Below are 26,936 nucleotides of genomic sequence, written 5' to 3' on the forward strand. Positions count from 1 at the left end.
AGAGGGAGGGAGACACAGAATCTTAAGCAGGCTCCAGGCTTTGAGCTGTCAGCACAGAGCCACACATGAACCACGAGATCATGACCTGAGCTGAAGTTGGACACTTAACCAACTGAGCCACCTAGGTGCCCAGAATACAGAGAAATCTTAAGGCCAGGACTGTCTTGCTGCTTTTTTCATTCCCTTGTCCAAATCAAGTAGTTAAACATTTATGAGCCAAAAAATTGTATCACTTTTATAATATTTTACAGTAAAATACAGTATCATTCTCTGTTAATACCATGTTTTAAGCTTCTTGTACTCTATAAGAATATATTCCACTTCTGTGTATTATTTCTATGAAAAAGTGTCCACCGCACAGTAAATGGTCGTATGTTAAGAAGAATTTACCCTTGTAAGTAAGTACCTTTAAAGTTGATATCTGGAACTTTACTACAAAAGCAGTGCGTGTGTAAAAAGAATTGTAGACTTTCTTGTTTACATTTTTCTCTCAGCAATAAAACAGCTACCTTTCATTTATAAATAAATAAATAAATAAATAAATAAATAAATAAATAAATAAATAAATAAATAAATAAATGCAAAGGAATAGCCATAGAAATAGACGGACTCAGCATCAAGTATGTTGAATGACATTCACAATGAGGTTGACAGTTCTGCAAGGTCAAGTCATCTTGACAACAAATCCCCTGGCCTTTCTCCAGCCTCTTCTGAACTCTTCACTAAACTCTGAAGCATACACAAGTCTGGTGCTCAAGGAAAGGGAGCTTCAGGGCTTCCAGAGCCAGCTTTATGTGATCTCCCAGGCATGTTATCCACAGGGCAAACTCAAGTGGAAGACAGAAAAGCCCTCAAGGGCTTTTAAAAGGTAAAGTATCTTTTAATACCAAATCCTCCTTTGCCCAAAGGCCTGAGTTACTGAATAAGCCAGACCCTGTCAGGAGGACAATCACTGTGGTTGTCCACACAGGCCCTTCACTGTGGTTTGCTGACATCTCTCTCTGCCAGAGCACCCGACTGGTCTCCTGCCTTTTTCTATCTTCTCTGAGACCTAGAAGGGAGACATATGGTTACTGCTCACTTCATAATGGGGAACTGGAGGCCTTACCATAGGAGAGGAATAAGAAAGCAGTAAGGGTCAATGGAACTTCCTGCCTCCATCACTATATTCTGAACACAAAACTATCAAGACTTCATTTTTTGTTTTAGTGCTTTTTCCTCTGCTTCATCCTCCAGTTCAACTTTCTCTACTGTCTTTATATCTTGCTTGAACTAAATTTTGAGACTCTCTTCATATTTTTATTTTTTTTTACGTTTATTTATTTTTGAGAGAAGTAGAGAGACAGAACATGAGTGGGGGAGGGACAGAGAAAGAGGGAGACACAGAATTGGAAGCAGGCTCCAGGCTCTGAGCGCTCAGGTCAGAGCCTGATGCGGGGCTTGAACTCACACAGACTGTGAAATCATGACCTGAGCCGAAGTTGGATGCTTAACCGACGGAGCCACCCAGGCGCCCCAAGAGACTCTCTTCATAAACTCAACATAAACTCAATGGTGAAACTTCACTTGAAATGTTTCCTCAGCCCCACCTGAGGACTTTTCTAGTGGAAAGACCATCAAATCAAAATATGAAATTGTGTGCCAAACATCTTAAAAATGTGTACATATGATCTGTTTCCAATAATTTTTTCTAAAGGAAAAAAATAACAGATTCCCAGAAAAAGTGCATGAAAGTACAAGCTCCCTAGCCAAAGCAATCTTGAAAAAGAACAAAGCCAGAGGCATCACAATTTCAGATTTCAAGGAGACCTGCAAAGTGTTAGTATACTACAAAGTGTTAGTAATCAAAACAATATGGTACAGCCTCAAAAGTAGAACCCTTTGCTCCTACATTTTCATCCTTAAACTTAGTGTCTTTTTGCGAGAAAACACAGCTGCATTACTATAAACATATACACAGATGCTTCTGATTATATTTAACACTCTGATCCAAGGCTTAAGGCCAACTCATTCTTCAGCTTAGACTCAGGCCTCTTTTCCCCTAGAGGTTGGATCAATTTAGACCTCAGTTAAAGAAATGCTTTCTGAGATCTAGCCAAAACTTTATCATTATATTCCTAGATGAGTCCTCTGGGAAAAGTCAGATAATTCAGAAGGGTCAGAAGCAAACCTTGGCACATATATTCAAAAGTACATGCAGCTGAAAGTAAGGCCTGAGTGCACACACAGTGTTCTGGATCACCACACCTCCAAGATGGACCGTGGAGAATGGAATAATCATGACTCAGAATGGGTTTGCTATATACCCTCCTTTAGAAGCAGGGGTGTAATCACTCATTCCCAAATCAGGAGAGACCACAGTGCCCTTTGCAACTTCATGTAACCAGCTTGAGAAGGTCAATACAGTCACTGTATGGGCTTCAAATAATTGCTATTCTGGATAACTTTTTAAAAATATTTATTCTTTTATCTTGAGAGAGAGAGAGAGAAGGAGAGAGAGAATCCCAAGCAGGCTCCACCCTGTCAGCTCAGAGCCTGATTTGGGACTCGAACTCACGAACTGTGAGATCATAACCTGAGCTGAGATCAAGAGTCAGATGCTTAATGGGCTAAGCAACCAAGGTGACCCGATTCTTGATAATATTACCTTCCAACACTCACCCTCTTTCAGAAGCCTGCTAAGGAATGTGGATGTAAGCACCCCACTGTGATTAGTTTGGCTGCACACTGTCTCCTACTGAAATGAGAGAACAAGGAGGTTGAAACTGACTCCAGGAGAAAGAGAACATCTCCCCTCTACCAGATTCTATAATCCTTGCATAACAGCTTTAGGTAAGGCATAGCTCAGATTTCTTTGTAATGTCTTTTTCACTTTTCTCTAACCCTGTCTTCTGTTTTCTCCATATGAAAATGTGAGTTAAAATAGCTTCCTCCTAATAGACAGTGGTTACATTCTCAACTACATAACATAGCCTCCAGCATCAGAACTGGTCTAAATAAATCGTAGGTCACATGTGTTTTATTTATAAATATATCAGTAAATATAGTTAATAAAAATAACAGTATTTTACTTGAGATGTTAGCTGAACCACATGGGCCAAGAATAAATTGTGAAATGAAAACTTCATTCTATACATTATTATTTGTTCAAATTATATATACCGGATTTCCTGACCCTGAATATGGGGCAAGAGATGGACATTTTTCTTTTTTTATTAAAAAAATTGTTTTTAATGTTTATCTTTGAGAGAGAGAGAGACAGAGTGCAAGCTGGGGAGGGGCACAGAGAGAGGGAAACACAGAATCTGTAGCAGGGTCCAGGTTCTGAGCTGTCAGCACAGAGCCTGACGTGGGGCTCAAACTCCTGAACGGTGAGATCATGACCTGAGCTGAAGTCAGATGCTTAACTGACTGAGCCACCCAGGCATACCAGGACATTTTTCTATTAAAGGACATGGTGGGGGCAGGGGGATGTCATTTATAGACTATAAACACATTCCCTTTAAGAGGGAATAGTTTAAAACAGTTCACATACCTATTTAAAAATGAGAGGGAAATGTTGTAAAGGCCATCTAATAAAAACATTTAAAGATAGGGACAATTAGAGACAGAAGACAGCAAGAAACAGTATACACACACAATACACACATCCTTACAGCATGATTATTACTTAGCAACAATAAGAAAGCTCACAACACAAAACAGAGTGGATGAGAGAGACCTAAAGAAAGATGATTCAAATAGGGTTGTCTTAAGATGGCTCCTGTCGTAGATGTCCTCCTGTTTACTTGGACTGATGGTGCATCCTCATAACAAACAAAATCTTTGTTGTCTTGCTTTTGTTTTTAGCCAACTGGAGTTTTCCAGTATTTGCATTTAACTTTTTTCCTCTGGCTATAGATAATTATTTCCCCAATTGGTTACTATTAGGCATGTTCATTGATTAAGACAACAAATGTTTAATAAACACTCATATCAGATAGTGTCCTAGTTTCTGGGAATATGTTGGTGAGCTAAGTAATGTCCTCCTCCTGATTTTTACCAGAAATCTGGAATCGAGTAACAAATTAAGACATGTGAATATTGGCAGAGCAGAGAGAAGGAGTGAGATAGGGACGTTCCAGGCCTTGATATGGGCCACACATAGCATAATCAAGTATCAGTATGGCTGGAGTGGGGCTAACAGGAGGAAAAGTGGCAGGAAATTAGGACATGGAGGAAGGCCTTATTAGCCATGGAAAGGAATTGGGAGGTATGTTAACTGTGTTTAAAAGATTGAGAGCAAGTAGTTGACATGATCAGGTTTTTAAAAAACTGTCATCTAGCTATTATGTGACTAACAGTCTTGGTATATAAAAATGGAAACAAGCAATTTAAGAGGTTTTTGTAAGTAGTCAAAATGAGAATTCCATGGTAGGGTGCACCAAGGTGAAAGCTGATAAGAATGCTAAAAATTGTGCACATTCTGAATGTTTTGAATATGAGGCCTAGAGTATTTGCTGATGGTTTGGGATGTAGAGTAGTGAGAGGGATAGAAGTGATGTGGCCAAAGTGTATGGCCCGGGCAACTGAGTGAATGGAGGTGCCATGTAGTGATATGGCAGAGAAAGAAGGATTGGCTAGTCTGAGGGGAGAATAATGAAAAAACAGTTTAGTCATAGGCATGTTACATTAGATATCAAATGGAGATGTTAAGTAAGAAATTGGGTAGAAAAATCCAGGTTGCAGAAGAGATTTCATAGCTAGGGAGAGAAAAATCTGGCTTCATCTCACATAGTTTTTATATCAAGGGGCTAGTGTCAGGTCACTTACAGAAGAGTATAGTTGGAGAAGGAAAAATATCAAGGATTATGTCCTGAAAAAAACATATACAGGTCAGGTCAATCAGGAGGAACTCTGACATAGAAGCCTGAAATAATATACAAGGAGAAATGAAACCGAACAGTCCATGCACAGATCTCGAATTGTTCAAATCTCAGAATGCTTTCAGTGACATAACACTAATTATTTTTAGTTTACCTGGCAAAATGTATATAAACTGTCACTGTGAGGTACTTTCCCTGCATGTGATAAATTTCAGCTGAGGACTGAAGCTTGTGTATTCTAGTTAGGGAAAATCTCTGTTAAAAAAGAATCATTAGTGTTTAGTCTGAACCTCATTCATTCATACCAATTTCATTTAAAATGTTATTCAAGGTGAGAATATAAGAAACTTACTCCTCTTCAGCACAATTTTTTAAATGCAAAGAGAACCAAGTTAAAAATGAGGAGTACTTTGAAGAATTTTGCATATGTCACTAAATATGGAGAGGAAATTTGCTGTAAGCCATCATTGATTAAAAGTTGAGGTTTCTGGGGCACCTACGTGGCTCAGTCCATACAGCATCAGACTGTTGGTTTCAGCTCAGGTCATCATCTCACAGTTGTGAGATCGAGTCCCGCGTCAGGCTCCATGCTGGGCATGGAGGCTGCTTGGGATTCTTTCTTTCTCTCTGTGTCTCTCCCCTACTCTTGCCTGTGCTCTCTCTCTCTCTCAAAATAAATAACTGCTTTTAAGTTGATGTTTCTGACCTAAGTTGAAGCCTCTCAATGACAAGAAAGCATCTAATTAATTTTATATAGTGCTGAGGACACTAAACAAAGGCAGGTGTTTAATGGCCCACGATGGGCATGGTGATCATGATGGTAAAGCTGTAATAAGCATCCACATCTCCAAGTGCCTTATTCCTCCCAATATCACTGGGTCAAAGAATGCTGAAAATGTTTAATCTAAAACTGTGCTAATTGAATTGTAAAGAAAATCAGAGACTATCTTAATGAGAAAACTTCTGCAAAGTCATCTGTAACATGGTAATGTCTTGTTATTGCAGTTTGAGGGAGAGAAACATGAAAATCCCAGCTGAAAACAACCACTCTGACCCTGTCAGTGAATTCATTCTTCTTGGCTTCCCTTGCACCTGGGAGGTCCAGATCCTCCTCTTCTCAATCTTCTGTGTGATCTATGTCCTGACATTAATGGGAAATCTGTGTATCATCTGTGCAGTGTGGTGGAATGACCATCTCCACACTCCCATGTACATCCTACTGGCCAATTTTTCCTTCCTGGAGATCTGGTATGTCACTTCTACTGTCCCTAATATGCTGGCCAACTTTCTCTCTGAGACCAATTCCATCTCCTTCTATGGCTGCTTCATCCAGTTCTACTTCTTCTTCTCCATGGGCACCACTGAGACCTTCTTCTTGTCTGCCATGGCCTTTGACAGATACCTTGCTATCTGCAGGCCCCTGCATTACCCCGCTGTCATGACAGTTCAGCGCTGCATCAGAATAGGAGCTGGGTGCTGGGTGTGTGGCTTCTCTTGTTTTCTCCTCCCAGTTTACCTCATCTCCCAGCTTCCTTTTTGTGGTCCCAATACAATTGATCATTTTTTATGTGATCCAGGACCCCTTATGAATCTGTCTTGTGTGGCAGCTCCTGCCACTGAGATCATCTGTGCCATCTTTAACTCAGTCCTCATTTTCTCCACCTTCCTCTTCATTACCAGCTCCTACACCTTGGTGATCAGAGCTGTGCTGAGGGTCCCCTCAGCAGAAGGTCGGCATAAGGCCTTCTCCACGTGTGGCTCCCATCTGGCTGTGGTGTCCCTGTTCTATGGCTCCATCATGGTGATGTATGTGAGTCCAACAGCAGGCAATCCAGCAGGGATTCAGAAAATTGTGACTTTATTTTATTCTGTGATGACTCCACTTTTCAATCCCTTGATCTATAGCCTCCGGAATAAGGAGATGAAGCAGGCCCTGACAAAACTATTTAGGATTATGAGACCTGGTCAAAGACAGCCTCTCAAGAACTAGAATCCATATATGTGTTGGACATATAGTGATATAAAATTATAGGAGGTTAATGGTCATATGCAAATTTGAGAGACAGATATGTTTCCCATATCCCAGGGAGTATTTTTAGAAACACATTTCAATGAAGCAAATAGAAAACAAGATCTTACAAGACCTTGCATAAATCATTTGTACTAGGCCATAATGTATTAATATTCCTGTGCCCGTTGCATGGAAACAGGAAAATGTGAGACATTTTCAGGCCTTTTGGCAGAAAAATCATATATAAGCCAGATGTCAACAGATCAGTTTCTATCTTTTGCAGATATAGGTAAATTTGTCCCTGACCCCAGATTCACAGTGCTCAGGTGTCTAAAGCACCCATCACTCTCTCCCTACACACACACACACACACACACACACACACACACACACCATCAAACATGTTCGTGTGTGCTTTTCTCTTCCAATCCCTGAATATACCTCCTGTCTTATTTTGATCACACCAGTCTGGATGTGAGACTCATCTCCTTCAACATTTTATCCAAAACCAAAGTAATTCCAGTTTTGTGTGGGTTTATTAACCTGACTACCAGCTGGGGTTAGGGAGAGTCATAGGAAAGGCCACCGTGCTGAACACCCAGTCAGTTTCTCATATTATACCTGGTCTGCCTCTTCTTCTTCCTTCCTCATACTCTTCCCACCACCCACCAGAATGACCAGAACATCCTTCCCTTTCTTATTCAGAATAACTGTCTTCCATATGTAAGTCCTTGGCAGTTTCGGACTCTTCCTCAGCTGGGCTTGTCAAAAAATTTCTCCTCAGCAAACTTAATTCTTAAATAGGACTTTGTGAAAATAGTGGGGTTTTTTTTCCAACTGTTTACTTTTTTGGGTTGTTTTAGGTTCCTTATAACTCATTATTTTCCTTGTCTTAGTACCACCCAGTACCACTCAGTACAAAAGAATATATGTTCTGAAACAGGGTGAGACCTGGAAACAAGACTACCTGCAAGAAACTTAATCAGAAAATAATTCATATTTTAAATGCTTCATGATTTTAAAGAGGTTTTTCTCCCTATATGTATTAGAATTAATACAAATCATGCAAAGAGAATAGTGCATATGAGTCTAAGGCTAGAAATAAGATAGTATGACTACTTTTCAATAAATGATGCTGAGAAAACTGGATACCTACAAGCAAAAGAATGAAACTGGACCACTTTCTTACATCATACACAAAAATAAACTCAAAATTTCTAAACTCCTAGATGTGAGACCTAAAACCATAAAACTCCTAGAAGATAACATAGGCAGTAATTTTTTTACATCAGCCTTAGCAACATTTTTCCAGATATATCTCCAAAAGCAAGGGAAACAAAAGCAAAAATAAACTATTGGGCCCATACCAAAATTAAAAACAACAACAACAACAACTTATGCACAGCATAGGAAACCATTAGCAAAGGAAAAAGGCAACTTAGTGAATGGGAGAAGATATTTGCTAATGATGTATCCAATAAAGGGTTAATACCCAAAATATATAAAGAACTTATACAACTCAACACCAAACAAAATCTGATTAAAAATTGGTAGAGGATCTAAATAGTTTTCCAAAGAAGACATACAGATGTCCAATAAACACATGAAAAGATGCTCAACATCACTCATCATCACAGAAATGCAAATCAAAATTATGAGATATCAGTTTACACATGTCAAAATGGCTAGCATGAAAGAGACAAGAAATAACAAGTGTTGGTGAAGATGTGGGAAAAAGAGAACACTTGTGCACCATTGGCTGGAATGTAATTGGTATAGCCACTGTGAAAAGCAGTATGGAGGTTCCTCAAAAATTTTAAAATATTAATACCACAGTCCAGTACTTCCACTTGTCAGAGGAAAAAGGTAAGGGGAAATGCAAAATGGGTAAAGGAAAGTGGGAGATGCAGGTTTCCAATTATGGAATGAGGAAGTCTTTGGAATAAAAGCTACAGCATAGGGAATATAGCCACTAGTACTGCAATAGCATTGTATGCTGATTGTTGGTAGCTACACTTGTGGTGAGCATAGCATAATGTATAGTCATTGAATCATTGTGTTGTACACCTGAAACTAATGTAACATTGTCAACTATACTTCAATAAAAAAATAAATTTAAAAAACTTTTATAAAGACATGCAAAAAATTGCTGTGGTATGATTGAGAATAAACTAGAAATAGGAGATATGAGGAAATACAACAATGTACTACTAACAGTTTGATTTAGAGGCACTAGTAATGCCATTAATAATTTTTTTTCATATTTACCATTTTTATTTTCATTTTATTTTCTAAAATAGTAATTTAGGGGTGCTTGGGTGGCTCAGTCGGTTGGGCGGCCGACTTCGGCTCAGGTCATGATCTCGCGGTCCGTGAGTTCGAGCCCTGCGTCGGGCTCTGTGCTGACAGCTCAGAGCCTGAAGCCTGCTTCAGATTCTGTGTCTCTCTCTCTCTGACCCTCCCCCATTCATGCTCTGTCTCTATCTCAAAAATAAATAAATGTTAAAAAGAAATTTTTAAATAGTCATTTAAAATGTATATAATTTTCTGGCAGGGTGTAAATGATGAGTAACAAGTCAAAGAGCAAATGTCCTACAGTGGTCTGCAACTTAAAATGATAAAAATCTTTATATAAGTGCAAAAGTTATTAAAGGTGCTATTTCTGAGATGAGAGTGCACTAGAAGAAATATTCTGGAACAGATTTAGGCAGGCAACTCTCAGATCTTCAAAGTTGTCTCCCTAAAACAGTTATCTTCCCAGGGTTCTAACTATCAGCCCTGTGTATGGAAAAGTGACCTGATCTGTGTGTTTTGACAAGCTTAATTTCTTCAATAGTTGTGCCTTGAGCTTTCCCCATATTTTCTCAGGCTTCCCTATCAATTAAGCCAGGAATTTTTCCTGAATTTCCTCTTGAATTTCATCTCCTAACACAATATGTCCTACATTGTCTTTAAGATCTTAGGCCCAGATTAATGGTTTTATTGATCCTGAAACTACATCCCACCCTGGAAACCAAATTTTGTTCACATTATTCTTATAGAAACTCCCCAAGCCATGGGTTTACTTCTGACAAAATCCACACTATTTCCTCATCCCAAACACACTCAAAGATACTAAAACTAAATTATCAGGATCTATTATTTGGAATCCGTACTATGATGTATTTTCCGACAATTTTATTTTCCTCCTTTGAAACATTCCTTCACTCATTTATTCACTTTTTTATATATTCATCTCCCAAACTTTTACTGAGTGTCCTCTATGTGCTAAGTATTGAGCCCAGGTTTGGAGAAATAAAGAAGTGCAAAATACTCACAGACCTTAGAGACTTACAGTTATTAAGAGAGTAGACACTAAATGTCATCTCAAGAAGTTCTCTCTTTTCATTGTTTCTATATGAGACGATGGAGGTTAACTAAGCCTATTGTGGTAATCATTTCACAACACATGTAAATCAAATTATTATGCTATACAACTTAAACTTATACAGTGATGTGTGTCAGTTATTTCTCAATAAAATTGGGAGGAAAACAGACTGAGGGGACCCTAGTCAAACAGAAAGGAACCAAAAGAAGGGGGTCAAATGACCCAGAAATTCAGGGGACTTAAGATAGCAAAATAGCTGTAGAAGAAGCTTAGACCTCCCCACTTCTCTGATTTTACTGCTTCATCTGGTAAAGAGATCCCCAACTGGAGGTGGTAAGAAATTGACTTCAAACTGGCCAAGTTTGGAATGAGGTCAACAAGCCAGTCCGCAATTTCACAAACGGCCTTGCAACTGGCTACAGATTTCCATGTTACAATTTGCCCCCAAAAGCTATCCTTCTATATTATAACAATGGCAAACAATGGGAAAGGGGATCAGAGGGAAAAAGGAAAAATATATATATATTTGGCAAGTCTTCCATACAGAAAACAATAAAACTTTGTTGAAAGAAATTCGCGAAGATATAATAGGAAGATATGCCAAGTCCATGGATTGTAAGAGTAATTACTGTGTAGATGACAATTAACCTCCCCATTCAAAGCAATCCCAATCGAATTCCAGAAATAATTGTTGTACAAATTGACAAAAGAATTCTAAATTTATATGGAAAGGCAATGGGCAAAGACTATCAAAAAGAGTTTGAAGAGAAAGAAACTGGTAGGACTTACCTATCTTAGATATCAAGACTCATTATAAGCTACAATAATTAGGAAAATGTGGTATTGGTGCAATAGGAACAAAAAGAAAGATGAAATTAAATAGAGAATGCAGAAACCAACCCATGCATATATGGATACTTAATTTATGGTAAAAAAATAGGACTACACAGCAGGCATAGAATACAGGTTTAACAAAGAAAATGTCTAGGTCAAATGGATTCTCATATGGAAAACTGAAATTTGACCTATATTTCGTACCATACATAAAAACTATGACCAGTATAATTGCAGATTTTAAATTTGAAAGATATTAACACTTCTAAATAATATTTTCATAACCTTGAAATAAGCAAAAAGAACTAGCTATAAAGAAACTTGATTGAGGGGTGCCTGGGTGGCTCAGTCCATTAAACGACCAACTCTTGATTTGGGCTCAGGTCATGATCTCACAGTTTATACTTCAAGCCCTGCACTGGGCTCTGTGCTGATGGTGCAGAGCCTGCTTAGCAATCTCTCTCTCCCTCTCTCTCTCTGCCCCTTCAGAGTTCTCTATCTCTCTCTCTTTCAAAATAAATAAATAAACTTAAAAAAAAAAGAAACTTGACTGATAAATCAGGTGCATTAAAAATAAGAATTTCTGTTCATTAATAAACCAGTCAGAAAAGGCAAATACCAGATGATTTTATTCATATGTGGAATTTAAGAAACAAGATAAATAAAGGGGAAAAGAAAAGAGCAATAAATAAAAAACAGACTCTTAACCACAGACAACAAATTTCTGGTTACCAGAAGGGAGGTGGGTGGGGGAATGGGTGAACTAGGTGAAGGGGATTAAGGAGGGCACTTATTATGATGACCACTGAGTAATGTATAGAATTGTTGAATCACTACGTTGTATACCTGAAACGAATATAACACTGTTTATCAACTGCACTGGAATTAATTTTTTTTAAAAAAGAACTTCTGTTCATTAAAAAGAAATTATGAGACTAGAAAAATAAGCCTGCATAAACCAGAGAAAATATTTGGAATACATATAACTGATTAAAGGCTTGCTTTCAGAATATATTTTTTAAATCTTTAAAGTATTAACAAATTCCCAGTAGTTTAAAAAAGGGCAAGACTCTTGAAAAGTCATTATTTTAAAAAAAAAGGATATCCAAATATAAAACAGAATGTGTTTTCCTAAATGTTTTTTTGAAAACCAAAAAAAAACAAAAACTGACCAAAATAAAAATAAAAAATAAACAGAATAATGAGGATTATCATATACTACTCATGAGAGTGTACATTTTGGCAACCACTTTGGAATACTCTCTAACATTTTCTGTTACGGTTGAATATATACATTCCCTGAAATCCAGCAGTTTCATGGATATACAACATGAATTCTTGCAAGCATACGCCAAGAGAGATGTAGAATACATGTTGGTGAGGGGAACGCTTTTGCAATGTTGGTCAGAATGCAAACTGGTGCAGCCACTCTGGAAAACAGTGTGAGGCTCCTCAAAAAATTAAAAATAGAACTTCCCTATGACCCAGCAATAGCATTGCTAGGAATTTACCCAAGGGATACAGGAGTGCTGATGCATAGGGGCACTTATACCCCAATGTATATTGCAACACTTTCAACAATAGCCAAATTATGGAAAGAGCCTAAATGTCCATCAACTGATGAATGGATAAAGAAGATATGCTTTATATACACAATGGAATACTACTTGGCAATGAGAAAGAATGAAACATGCCATTTGTAGCAATGTGGATGGAACTGGAGGGTGTTATACTAAGTGAAATAAGTCAGTCAGACAAACACAGATACCATGTTTTCACTCATATGTGGATCTTGAGAAACTTAACAGTAGACGATGGAGGAAGGGAAGGGGGGAAAATTTACAAACAGAGAGGAAGGCAAATGATAAAAGACTTTTAAATATAGAGAACAAATTGAGAGATGATGGGAGGTAGAGAAGAGGGGAAAGTGGGTGATGGGCACTGAGGAGGGCATTTGCTGGGATGAGCACTGGGTATTGTATGGAAGCCAATTTGGCAATAAATTATATTAAAAAATAATGTCTAAGTTTGAGGTGTATAACATTATAATATGGATTTTATACAGGCGTATATTGTGAAATGATTACCATAATAAGGTTAGTTGACACCTCCATCACCTCCATAATTACTTTTTTTTCTTGGCAGTGAGACCACTTAAAATCTACCTTCTTAGTGACTTTCAAGTACATAATGTAGAATTGTTAACTATAATCACCATGCTGTACTAGTGTTCTAATGAGAACTTATTCATGTTAGAGCCAGAAGTTTGTGCCCTTTGACCAACATCACCTCATTTCCTTCATCTCCCAGTCCCAGAATCCCCATTCTAAATTTGTCTCTGTAAGTTTAAGCTGCCAATTCTTTCTGATCTACAGAAAAAGAACAGAGGGAGAAGATGGTGGCATAGGAGGACATTGGGCTCACTGCATCCTGCTGATCACTTAGATTCCACCCACATCTGCCTAAATAACCCAGAAAAGTGCCAGAAGACTAGCACAACGGACTCTCCAGAGCCAAGTGTAGACAAGAAGCCCACGGAAGAGGGTAGGAAGGGCGGAGAGGCGGTGCGCACTACACGGACTGGTGGGAGCCAGCCAGGGCGGTGGAGGGGCAGCCCGCCTCAGCAAGGCAGAATCCCGAGTCTGGCTTGCAAAAGTGGAGGGGCCAGAATGCCAGCCAATGGGACTTAACATCCGGAATGTGAAAACTCAACAGCTCTGCTCCAAGAGCGGGAGGGCGAGAGGACACTGGGAGGGAGAGGTGTTGAGCCCGGGAAGACAGAGCTCAGCTCGGTGGGGAACCAAGGCACTGGCCAGTGCCGTCTCCCTCTCCCATCCCCCAGCCGAAATCCCAAAGGGAACCAGTTCCCAGCACCGATCCTGCTTGCACCCTGCAAACACCCAACGCTGTACTTCTGTGGATCCATCCCTCTGACGGGTCTGCCTGCCTCCCTCCTGGTGATGCAGGGCCCCTCCCGCAGGGGACCACCTAGGGCAAAGTGAGCTAAGCCTGCCCTTCCCGCCCCTGTGCACCTTGGAGATCCAGCCCGACTAACACTCCAGATCCCATCAAAGCAGCACCACAAGCCTGGCAGTGCGCAAGTAGCCCAGACAGGGGCCAAACCAGCCACGTGAGTCCTGCCCTTGGGAGAGGGGAAGATAAAGTACACACCAGTCTGATTGTGGCCCCAGCAGTGGGCTGGGGACAGACATCAGTCTGACTGTGGCCCTGCCCACCAACACAAGTTACTCCAGACAGCACAGAAGAACCATATGACCCTGTCAATGGATGCAGAAAAAGCATTTGACAAAATTCAGCATCCTTTCTTAATAAAAACCCTCGAGAAAGTCGGGATACAAGGAACATACTTAAACATCATAAAAGCCATTTATGAAAAGCCCACAGCTAATATCATCCTCGAAGGGGAAAAACTGAGAGCTTTCCCCCTGAGATCAGGAACACAACAGGGATGTCCACTCTCACTGCTGTTGTTTCACACAGTGTTAGAAGTGCTAGCATCAGCAATCAGACAACAAAAGGAAATCAAAGGAATCAAAATGGGCAAAGATGAAGTCAAGCTTTCACTTTTTGCAGAAGACATGATATTATACATGGAAAACCCGATAGACTCCACCAAAAGTCTGCTAGAACTGATACATGAATTCAACAAAGTCGCAGAGTAAAAAATTAATGTACAGAAATCAGTTGCATTCTTATACACTAATAATGAAGCAATAGAAAGACAAATAGAGAAACTGATACTATTCAAAATTGTACCAAGAAGCATAAAATACCTAGGAATAAATCTAAACAAAGATGTACAAGATCTGTATGCTGAAAACTATAGAAGGCTTAGAAGGAAATTGAAGAAGATATAAAGAAATGGAAAAACATTCCATGCTCATGGGTTGGGAGAATAAACATTGTCAAAATGTCAATACTACCCAAAGCTATCTATACATTCAATGCAATCCCAATCAAAATTGCACCAGCATTCTTCTCAAAGCTAAAACAAGCAATCCTAAAATTCATATGGAACCACAAAAGGCCCTGAATAGCCAAAGTAATTTTGAAGAAGACCAAAGCAGGAGGCATCACAATCCCAGACTTTAGCCTCTACTCCAAAGCTGTCATCATCAAGACAGCATGGTATTGGCACAAAAACAGACACATAGACCAATGGAATAGAATAGAAACCCCAGAACTAGACCCACAAAAGTATGGCCAACTAATCTTTGACAAAGCAGGAAACAATATCCAATGGAAACAAGACAGTCTCTTTAACAAATGGTGCTGGGAGGACTGGACAGCAACATGCAGAAGAATGAAACTAGACCACTTTCTTACACCATTCACAAAAATAAACTCAAAATGGATAAAGGACCTGAATGTGAGACAGGAAACCATCAAAACCCTAGACGAGAAAGCAAGAAAAAACCTCTCTGACCTCAGCCGCAGCAAATTCTTACTTGACACATCCCCGAAGGCAAGGGAATTAAAAGCAAAAATGAGCTATTGGGACCTCATGAAGATAAAAAGCTTCTGCACAGCAAAGGAAACAATCAACACAACTAAAAGGCAACCAATGGAATGGGAAAGATATTTGCAAATGACATATCGGACAAAGGGCTAGTATCCAAAATCTATAAAGAGCTCACCAAACTCCACACCCGAAAAACAAATAATCCAGTGAAGAAATGGGCAGAAAACATGGACAGACACTTCTCTAAAGAAGAAATCCAGATGGCCAACAGGCACATGAAAAGATACTCAACATCGCTCCTCATCAGGGAAATACAAATCAAAACCACACTCAAATATCACCTCACGCCAGTCAGGGTGGCTAAAATGAACAAATCAGGAGACTATAGATGCTGAAGCGGATGTGGAGAAACGGGAACCCTCTTGCACTGTTGGTGGGAATGCAAACTGGTGCAGCCACTCTGGAAAACAGTGTGGAGGTTCCTCCAAAAAGTAAAAATAGATCTACCTTATGACCCAGAAATAGCACTGCTAGGAATTTACCCAACGGATATAGGAGTACTAATGCATAGGGGCACTTGTACCCCAGTGTTTACAGCAGCACTTTCAACAATAGCCAAACTACAGAAAGAGCCTAAATGACCATCAACTGATGAATGGATAAGAAATTGTGGTTCATATACACAATGGAGTACTACACAGCAATGAGAAAGAATGAAATACGGCCCTTTGTAGCAACGTGGATGGAACTGGAGAGTGTTATGCTAAGTGAAATAAGTCATACAGAGAAAGACAGATACCATATGTGTTCACTCTTATGTGGATCCTGAGAAACTTAACAAAGACCATGTGGTTTATAATGAAGTGGCTTTCTTAGCCTGTTTCCTCCTCATAAAAGTTTGGAGGCAGAGAAGTATCTTTTAAATTTGAACTGTCTCTGTTTTAGACCAAACTGGTGGTATTTCTCCCAACCAGCATCCTGACTTGCTTGTAAGACACTGGCAAGACTTTGAACTCATTTTATAATCCTAACATTGACACAATTTTGCATCTCATTTACAGCAAGATCAGCACCGTGGCTATCAGAAATAAGATATGGCTGCTATAGAAACTCTGTTTCACTGACCATGACTTCAACTTGGATTTTAATGATCTGACCTTATCCTTTTGTTTCTACCAATGCTCCAGTACACTCAGAGAAAGCCATCCCATGCCACAGTTCTTAGAGTCATCATTGCTGCCATAATAGTCAAGTTCAGAAGCCACTTGCTTGACAAAGGCACTTAATTACAGCCAACAAGTGACAATTTTTATAGTTTTCTGACTTTTATTTTTTATAAAGGCTTTATTAAAATATAATTCACTTACTAAAAAATTTACCCTTTTGAAGTATACAATTCAGTGGTTTTAGTATATTCAGAGTCATGAAACCATCATCACTGGTTTTAGACCATTCTCAACATGACAAAATGAAACTCTGTACCCAACCACTAATCTACACTCTGTCTTTTTCACTGGCTTCTTTAACTTAGTATAATATTTTCAAGATTAGTATGATATTTTCAAAATCAGTATAATATTTTCAAGATTCATCCATGTTGTATGTATATCTATCAGTACTTCATTCCTTTTTTTAAAAAAGTATTTATTTAAATTCAAGTTATTTAGCATACTGTGTAGTGTAGGTTTTAGGAGAATTTAGTGATTCATCATTTACATATAACACCCAGTACTCATCCCAACAAGTGCTCTCCTTAACGCCCATCACCCATTTAGCCCATCCCTACACCCTACACCTCCCCTCCAGCAACCCTCAGTTTGTTCTGTGTATTTAAGGGCCTTTTATGGTTTTCCTGCCTCTCTTTTTTTATCATATATTTCCTTCCTTTACCCTATGTTCATCTATTGTGTTTTTTAAATTCCACATATGAGTGAAATAATATATTTATCTTTCTCTGACTTATTTCACTTAGCATAATATACTCTAGCTCCATCCACATCACTGCAAATGGCAAGATTTCATTTTTTTGATCCCCAAGTAATATTCCATTGTGGCATGCATATATATATATATATATATATATATATATATACATACATACATATATATATATACATACATATATATATACATATATATGTGTGTGTGTGTGTATACGTGTGTGTGTGTGTATATATATGCACACACATACACACATGCATATATATATGGCATGCATATATACATATGTATATATATGTATACATATATATACACACACACACACACATACACACACACAAACACACACCACCTCTTCATTATCAATTCATCAGTCAATGGACATTTGGGTTCTCTCCATAGCTTGGCTATGGTTGATACTGCTTCTGTAAACATCAGGGAACAGGTACTCCTTTGAATCTGTATTTTGTACAGATACCCCTTTTGATAAATACCTAGTAGTGCAATTGTTGGGTTGTAGGGTAGTTCTAAGCTTTAATTTTTTGAGGAACCTCCATACTGTTTTCCAGAGTGGAAACTGCACCAGTTTGCATTCCACCAGGAGTGCAAAAGTGTTCCCCTTTCTCTGCATTCCTTTGTAATGCCAGATAATACTCCATTGTACGGATATGCCACAACATTTCAGTTGTCTATTTATCTGTTGCTGAGCACGTGAATTGTTTTACTTTTTGGCTATTGTGAATAATGCTACCATGAAAACTCTCATGCAAGTTTTTCTGTGGACTCATTTTCTTTTTTTTTTCCAACTTTTTATTCACACATATTTCAAATTCTCTTGGATATATATTAGGGGTAGAATTTCTGCATCATATGCTAAGTCTATGCTTAACATTTTGAAGAACTTACAAACTATTCTCCACATTGGCTATGGCATTTTACAATCCCACTGGGAATATATGATAGTCCAATTTCTCCATATCCTCACCAACACCAGTTATTTTGAATCACTTGTTTTTTAGCCAAACTAGTGGGTGTGAATTGGCATCTCATTATAGTTTCAATTTGCATTTCCCTAATGAAAATGAGCACTTTTCATGTGCTTATTTACTACTGGCATATCTTCACTAGAAAACTATATAAATTCTTTGACCATTTTTAAAATGGGTTGTCTTTTTATTGTTGAGTTGTAAAAGTACTTTACATGTTCTGAATATAAGTTCCTTATCAGATATATGATTTGTAAATATTTTCTCCTGTGGGTTGTATTTTCACTCTCTTGATGGTATCCTTTGAAATACAAAAATTTCCCATTTTGAGTAAGTCAAATCTATTTTTTCTTTTGTCTCCTGTGCTTTTAATGTTGTAAGAAACCACTGCCTAATCAAATATTTGCCTAAACAAATACTTAAATTTATAATATTTTTCTATGAGTTTTATAGTATAAACTTTTGCTTTTAGGTATGATCCATTTTGAGTTAATTTTTGTATGTAGTGTGAGATTGTGTATACGAATTTCATTCTTTTGCATGTGAATATCTAACTGTCCCAGCACAATTTATTGAAAACAACCCTATTAAATATTATGTCATTAAATACTACCTATAGATTACTAGAATTCTACTAGAATGGACAAGTTAGTAAGCACCGTGTTAAGCCACAAAACAAAACGAAAGTAGTCCCAAACTACCACTGTTGAGGATGTTTCCAGGGACTATTCCTGGCACCAACTTCTGCATCAGAAAGGTCCAGTCAGTAGATATAAAACCCTCAGATTATTGTAACACAAAGAACTTAATATAAAGAAGAGATTACTAAGGTAATAAAGAAATTCCCTCCCCCCCCCCCAAAAAAAAGAAAAGAAATGAATCAGGGAATACTAAGCCGGAAATTGCATGAGCCAGATGCCACTCTTAGTTCTGGGGCAACAAAGGGGAAAATTTGGAATTATATATTTATATAATAAATATTATATAATCTATTTTTTTCTTTTGTCTCGTGTGTGTGTGTGTGTGTGTACACACACATTTATTTATTTATTTATTTATTTATTTATTTATTTATTTATTTATTTCAGCTCTTAAGCTGAAAATCAGACTTCTCAGAAGGGGATACTAGCTACCTGATGCTGTGCTGATGTCACTAAGGGACAGCATTGGTGCTATTTATGCCAGTATTTTAGAAAAAAACATGCATTTTACTAATATGGTAGAACTCTGCATCCTCACAGGGCTTTATCCCACCCTCTGTAGTTTCCAATAAACTATCCACTTCTTGCTTATCCAATCCAATGAGCATGATGTCATTGACATAGTGGGTTAGTGTGATGTTCTGCAGGATGTCTACCATTCAAGGTCTTATTGGACAATACTGTCATAGCAGATGGGAGGAACATAGCCATGTAACCTGTTCCATGTGAGTAGGAATTCTTTCTGATTTGTGTTTTTCTGATAATGTGGGAAAGAGCAGATCAGTGTCTACATAATATTTACTTAGATTATGTTAAGCTGCTCTTCAAAAATACATCTGGCACAGAAAATTAATCTCGACATGATCCTGGATATGGACCTGAGGCAGCCTGTCTGAAAGCTCTATCTCTTCCCAGCTAGTCTGAAAGCAATTCTGCCTGCTCAGGGAACTGGCAGGAGACATGCCCATCGATGCTCCCAGAGGCCTGCTGGCTTATCTCCATCTTAATTGCAGAGACTGAATTAGCCCTGTGATTTGGCTATAGACCCTGTCTACTATTTTTTTTTACATTAATCCTCCCTGCCTACGTACCCACCCAGAGACTTGGCAGAGGCCCTTTCAGGGACCCAGTGAGAGAAACCTTGTCCCTGCATCTGGCACTTGTCTCAGCACCATCCCTATGGACCATGGTCCTGAGATGACTCCCCCTTCCAAGAATCAGAAAGGATCCACACCTGCCCAAAACCCTGCAAGCAGTCCTGACATCAAACTCCATTGCAGACCCAGCAGCAGCCACATGACCTGGCTCAAATCCCATACAACTACAATCCTACAAAACTGTAGAACTGCAGAACTAATAATTCAGTAATACTGAACTAATAATTCAATATACAAAAAAACAAGTTGTGTTTCTATACACTAAGATGTCCAAAAAAGAAATTAAGAAATTAACAATTCCATTCACAAGAGCATCAAAAAGAATAAAATACAAAGGAATAAATTTAACCAAGGAGGAAAAAGATCTCTACACTGAAAACTGTAAGATACTGATGATAGAAATTGAAAGAGGCACAAATAAATAGAAAGATAACCCATGTTTGTGAATTGTAATAATTAATATTGTTAAAATGTCCAGACTACTCAAAGCAAGCTAGTTAATGAAATCCCTCTCAAAACTCCAATGGCACTTTTCACATAAATAGAAAAAATAATCCTAAAATTTCTATGGAACCACAAAAGAGCCCAAATAACCAAAGGAATTTTGAGAAAGAACAAAACTAGAAGCATCACACTTTCTGGTTCCAAGTTACATTACAAAGTTATAGTAACCAAAACAATATGGTACTGACATAAAAACGTACACATAGACCATTGGAACAGAATACATACCCCAGAAATAAAACCATGCATATATGGTCAACAAATCTATGATAAGGGTACCAAGAATACCTAATGGGGAAAAGACAGTCTCTTTAATAAAATGAAAAACTAGATATTCACATGCAAAAGAATAAGCAGACCCTCTCTTACACCATACCCAAAAATCAACTTGAAACAGATGAAAGACTTAAACAAAAGACCTGAAACTATAAAACTCACAGATGGTAACATAGGGAAAAATTTCCTCATAGTCTTACCAATGATTTGGGGGGTTTGGGTTTGATAAAAAAAAAAGCACAGGCAACAAAAGCAAAATTTAGCAAGTGGACCTATATAAAACTAAAAGCTTTTGTACAGTAAGGGAACAATTAACTAAGATACAAAGACAACCCAGAGAATGGGAGAAAATATTTACAAACTGTTTATCTGATAAAAGGTTAATATCCAAGATATATAAGGAGCTCATACAACTATAAAACAAAGTGTAAATACATATAAATAAACTTAAAATGGGCTCAGGATCTTTATAGGCTGATTTCAAAAAAATATATACAAATGGCCAACAGGTACATGAAAAGTTACTCAACATCACTAATCATCAGGGAAATGCAAATCAAAACCACAAAAGATACTTCATGTCTGTAAGAATGGCTAGTATCAAAAAGATAAGAAGAGATGGGGTGCCTGGGTGGCTCAGTCTGTTAAGTGTCTGACTTCAGCTGAGTTCATGATCTCACAATTCGAGAGCTCAAGCCCTGCATCAGGCTCTGCACTGACAGCTTGAAACCTGGAGCCTGGAGCTTGCTTTGGATTCTGTGGCTCCCTCTCTCTCTCTGCCCCACCCCTGATTGTATTCTCTCTCTCTCTCTCTCAAAAATAAATAAAAATTAAAAATAAAAATAAAAGGCAAGAGATAACAAGTGTTGGTTTGAATGTAAAAGAAAAGGGAGCCCTGGTTCATTGTTGGTGGCAATGCAAACTGGTACAGCCACCATGAAAGACAGTATGAAGGCTCCTCAAAAAATAAAAAGTAGAATTGTCATGTGATCCATCAATTTCACTTCTGGGTATATATGTTAAGAAAATGAAATCACTATGTCAAAGATATTTGCACTCCCATGTTTACTGCAACATTACTCACAATACCCAAGATACAGAAACAAACTAAATTTCCATCTACAGATGAATGGATAAAGAATATATGGTTATATATATAATGGAATATTACTCAACCATAAGAAAAAGGGAAATCCTGCCGTCTGTGAGAACACAGGGGGACCATGAAGGTGTTATGCTAAGTGAAGTAAGTCAGACAAATACTGTACATCACTTGTATGTAGAATTTCAAAAATGTGAACTAGAAACAGAGAAAAGATTGGTGGTTGCCAGAGGCTGTGAGGTAGGGGAAATGGGGAAGATGTTTGTCGAAGGATATAAATTTCCAGTTATAGAAAAAATACATTTTGGATATCTAATGTACATCATGGTGATTACTGTCGACAACACCATACTATATAATTAAAGTTGCTAACAAAGTAGATCTTCACTGTTTTCACCACAAGAGAAAAAGGATATTTATGCAAGGTGATGAAGCTGTTAGCTAATATTATGGTGGTAATCATTTCACAATATGTGAATGTGTCAAATCACTACATTGTATACCTTAAACTTACATATTGTTACTATATATTATATGTCAAATATAGCCCAATAAATCCAGTGAAAAAATTTTTAAGTAAAAAAGACTACACTGAAGTACAGATGTGAAACAAAGAAGAAATTCAGATAACAGGAGTGGATGCCAGAAAGAGGCCATCTCCCCAGTTTACACAACTGCAGCACACTGACCACCTTGCTCTTTTCCTGACATACTTAACATATTCCTAGCATCAGCTGTTCCTTCTGCCTGGAATCTTTCTTGATACACTCTTGGTTTTTCCCCTCACTTTTTCAAGCATCTGCTCAAATATTAGTATCTCCGTTAGGCTTTGTTCAAGACCTTGTTTAAAATTACAAGTAATGGGGAAAAAAAGACAGTCTTTTCAACAAATGTTGTTGGGAAAACTGGACAGCAACATACAGAAGAATGAAACTGGACCATTTTCTTATACCATATACAAAAATAAATTCAAAATCGATGAAAGACCTGAATGTGAGACAGGAAACCATCAGAATCCTAGAGGAGAACATAGGTAGCAACCTCTTTGACCTCAGCTATAATAACTTCATCCTCGACATGTCACCAGAATCAAGGGAAATAAAATAAAAATGAACTATTGGGACTTCATCAAAATAAAAACTTCTGCACGGCGAAGGAAACAATCAACAAAACTAAAAGGCAGACCATGGAATGGACGAAGATATTTACAAATGACATCAAATAAAGGGCTAGTACAGAAAACCTATAAAGAATTTAGTAAACTCAACACCCAAAAAACAAATAATCCAGGTAAGAAATGGGCAGAAGACATGAACAGACATTTTTCCAAAGAAGATATCCAGATGACTAACAGATACATGAAAAGATGCTCAACATCACTCATCACGAGGGAAATATAAATCAAAACCACAGTGAGATACCACCTCACACCTTGTCAGAATGGCTAAAACTGACAACAAAAGAAACAACAGGTGCTGGTGAGAATGTGGAGAAAGGGGAACACTCTTACACTGTTAGTGGGAATGCAAAGTGGTGCAGACACTCTGGGAAAGAATATGGAGGTTCCTTGAAAAGTTAAAAATAGAACTACCCTATGACCCAGCATTTGGACTACTAGGTATTTATCCAAAGGATACAAAAGTACAGATTCAAAGGGGTACATGTTCCCCAATGTTTATAGCAGCACTATCAACAATAGCCAAGCTATGGAGAGAACCTAAATGTCCATTGACTGATGAATGGATAAAGAATATGTGGTGTGTATGTATGTGTGTGTGTGTGTGTGTGTGTATGTATGTATGTATGTATGTATGTATGTGTGTATATATATATATATATATATATATATATATATATATATATATATATATGCATGCCATGGAATATTACTCTACCGGCAAAAAGAATGAAATCTTGCCACTTACAATGATGTGGATGGAGCTAGAATGTGTTATGCTAAGTGAAATAAGTCAGAGAAAGACAAATACCACATAATGTCACTCATATGTGGAATTTAAGAAACAAAACATATGAACATATGGGATGGGGGAAAGAGAAAGGGGAAACAAAACATGAGAGACTATTATGAGAACAAACTGCAGGTTGATGGAGCTAGTTGGGAATGAGATGGGCTACATGGGCGATGGGTACTAAGGGGGGTACTTGATATGATGAGCAATGGGTGTTGTATGTAAGTGATGAATCACTGAATTCTACCCCTGAAACTAATATTGCACTGTATATTAACTAGAATTTAAACTAAACTAAACTAAACTACAATACAATACAATAAGTCCTGACCTATTTCTGATCCATTCCATTCCCACACTATTCTTCTCAAATGAAAAAAATTATTGTTCATTTACTGATGTTGTTTGTCTTCCATTTCTTTCCTTACCCCATTGAATTGTTCTATGTAGGTAGGAACTTATTTCTATTTTGTTTGCCTAGATATATTCCCAGTTCCTGGTAAGCACTCAATAAATATTTGTTAAATATCCCCATACCAGTTTTACCACTAATGGATATAATAAAATTGTGACTGAAACGTCTCTAACAATTTTTTTGAGAATACTGACAAGCGAAGAATTTTCTTTCTTCAAAATAGAAACAGGGAATTCAAAGGTGCATGTTCATATTATAGTTATTCCAGAAAGCTCTATTACTATTTAATTAGTCCCCAGGAACATTTTGCAATGCCTATTTAGTAAAAGCATAAGAGAAAATAACCTAGTTCTGCAATACACCAATCCTCAGGGAATAGTAGGGCCTGGGATTTCATTGGAGATAAATAAAATTCAAAACAAGTTCATCTGTTGAACAAATACTTTACAAATATCATGGGAGAGAGTCCCAAATCTCAAAAGACTATGATGAAAAGAAATAAATATAGATCATACCTTCACCTAGGCTTTATCTTAACCATAAACATGAGTTTTGCAGCTAGGGAGAAAAAATCTTTTAAAATTTACTCTTTGCAATTCATGGCAGGTTACCACCTGTATTCTTCAACTGTTCTAAAGTTCCTCACAGGATTTTCACTCTCTGGTAGTATTTTATTTCCCCTCTCACATTTATTTTTCTTGGTACATATCCAAGGAGTTAAAATTGTGTTCCCTATTACAAATGCTGAGTTTTCTGCAGAAATGGATTTGTTGGCAAGTGTTTTCTGTTTGCTCTGAAAATAAAAATATCTGATTAGAATAAACTTCAGATGGAAAAGTATGAAAATATTAATTTTTCTCTTGTTTACCCCAGCATAGGGAAATATATTTATCTAGATTTCTTATCCCTTTAAAATACAAATAAGTATTATTTACAAGAGGGGCCTGAGGATTTTGTGTGAAAATGTATAATAAACTACTGGAGGTAGGTGAATGATGAATTCTGTTGCTTGTTCAATAGAGAAAATATACCAAATCTATGATTCCACTGATACACTATCTAGATCATATATTGCTCTCAATCTTACTAACATGCCTTGATTTTATGTGAAATAATTTCCTTTAATGACAAAACCATTCAGCATCTGTGTGCTGTTTCTTGCATTTATAGGTTCTTCTTTGGATTTCGACTTTATACAGTTAGTATTCCCAAAAAATACTGTAACGGGAGACACAAATAGGGTGAGTATTGATACTGATTTGATATACCACTGTTAGTGCCCCATTGTCAATCAAAATCTTAATTAAAATGGCTTAGAGTAAGATACCAATGTATCAGGACACAGGCCAGAGTAAAAAGGACAAAAATAGTTTTAAAAATTCAGTTGAATTAGTTATGCAGATAACCACTAAGACCCAATGGGTATATTAGAGAGTCTTTTCTTCAAAAGAATGCAGCACAATAATTTGTGGGCATCCCATTGGTAAGAGTATTTTTGAAACATAAGAATATTAATGCCTGCTACATTAATAGTAATATTATGCTTTTTGTCTTTGCTTCTGCATATTTTGTCCTCACTATACATAAGTACAATTTAAATGTAGTTAAAGGAATTCTATTTTTCATTTCTAGGTGAATGGCCAAGACTCACAAGTTCCATACCTTGCTGTCTCTATAAAAGATGATGCTTAATTCTTTCTCAGATCCTATACAACAAACTCAATGAGAAAATCATACCATTCTTCAGGATAAAAATCCTAAATAAACTTTTTTTTAAATCTTACTAGGGGTGCCTGGGTGGCTCAGTCGGTTAAGCATCCGACTTTGGCTCAGGTCATGATTTCACGGTCCGTGAGTTCGAGCCCCACGTTGGGCTCTGTGCTGACAGCTCAGAGCCTGGAGCCTGTTTCAGATTCTGTGTCTCCCTCTCTCTCTGACCCTCCCCCATTCATGCTCTGTCTCAAAAAAATAAATAAACATTAAAAAAAATTTTTTAATCTTACTATATATTCACAACAAATCAAGGGAGACACTGTCTTCCAGGACAGGGGGAAAACACACACACATACACACACACAAACTTCTGTAATTGGAGAATTTCCTCTACCTGCCCTATACTGCCATATGACATAAGATTGCTATGGAAAACAAATGGACTGAATGACCAGGTTGCATTCAGACTTGACACAGTCTACACAGCCCCATGGGCAACAAGTATACATAAAAAGCAGTCCTTCCACATTAGATGCCAAATGTGATAGCCAAGAGTAGATTTCTAAGGAAATAACACATGTACAAGTTAAGCTGTGATTCAACAACAAACT

At 37.6% G+C, this 26,936-nt stretch overlaps 1 protein-coding gene across 1 annotated transcript; it reads left to right on the forward strand.

The window, feature by feature from the left end:
• Positions 1–5,886: 5,886 nt before the first annotated feature.
• Positions 5,887–6,855, forward strand: LOC106969836 (olfactory receptor 11H6-like). Its single transcript, XM_015066368.2, has one exon. It carries the CDS (start codon positions 5,887–5,889, stop codon positions 6,853–6,855), a length of 969 nt encoding a protein of 322 aa, XP_014921854.2.
• The last annotated feature ends 20,081 nt before the right edge of the window (positions 6,856–26,936 follow it).

This window comes from Acinonyx jubatus, chromosome B3, assembly GCF_027475565.1.
Source record: "Acinonyx jubatus isolate Ajub_Pintada_27869175 chromosome B3, VMU_Ajub_asm_v1.0, whole genome shotgun sequence".
NCBI lineage: Eukaryota > Metazoa > Chordata > Mammalia > Carnivora > Felidae > Acinonyx > Acinonyx jubatus.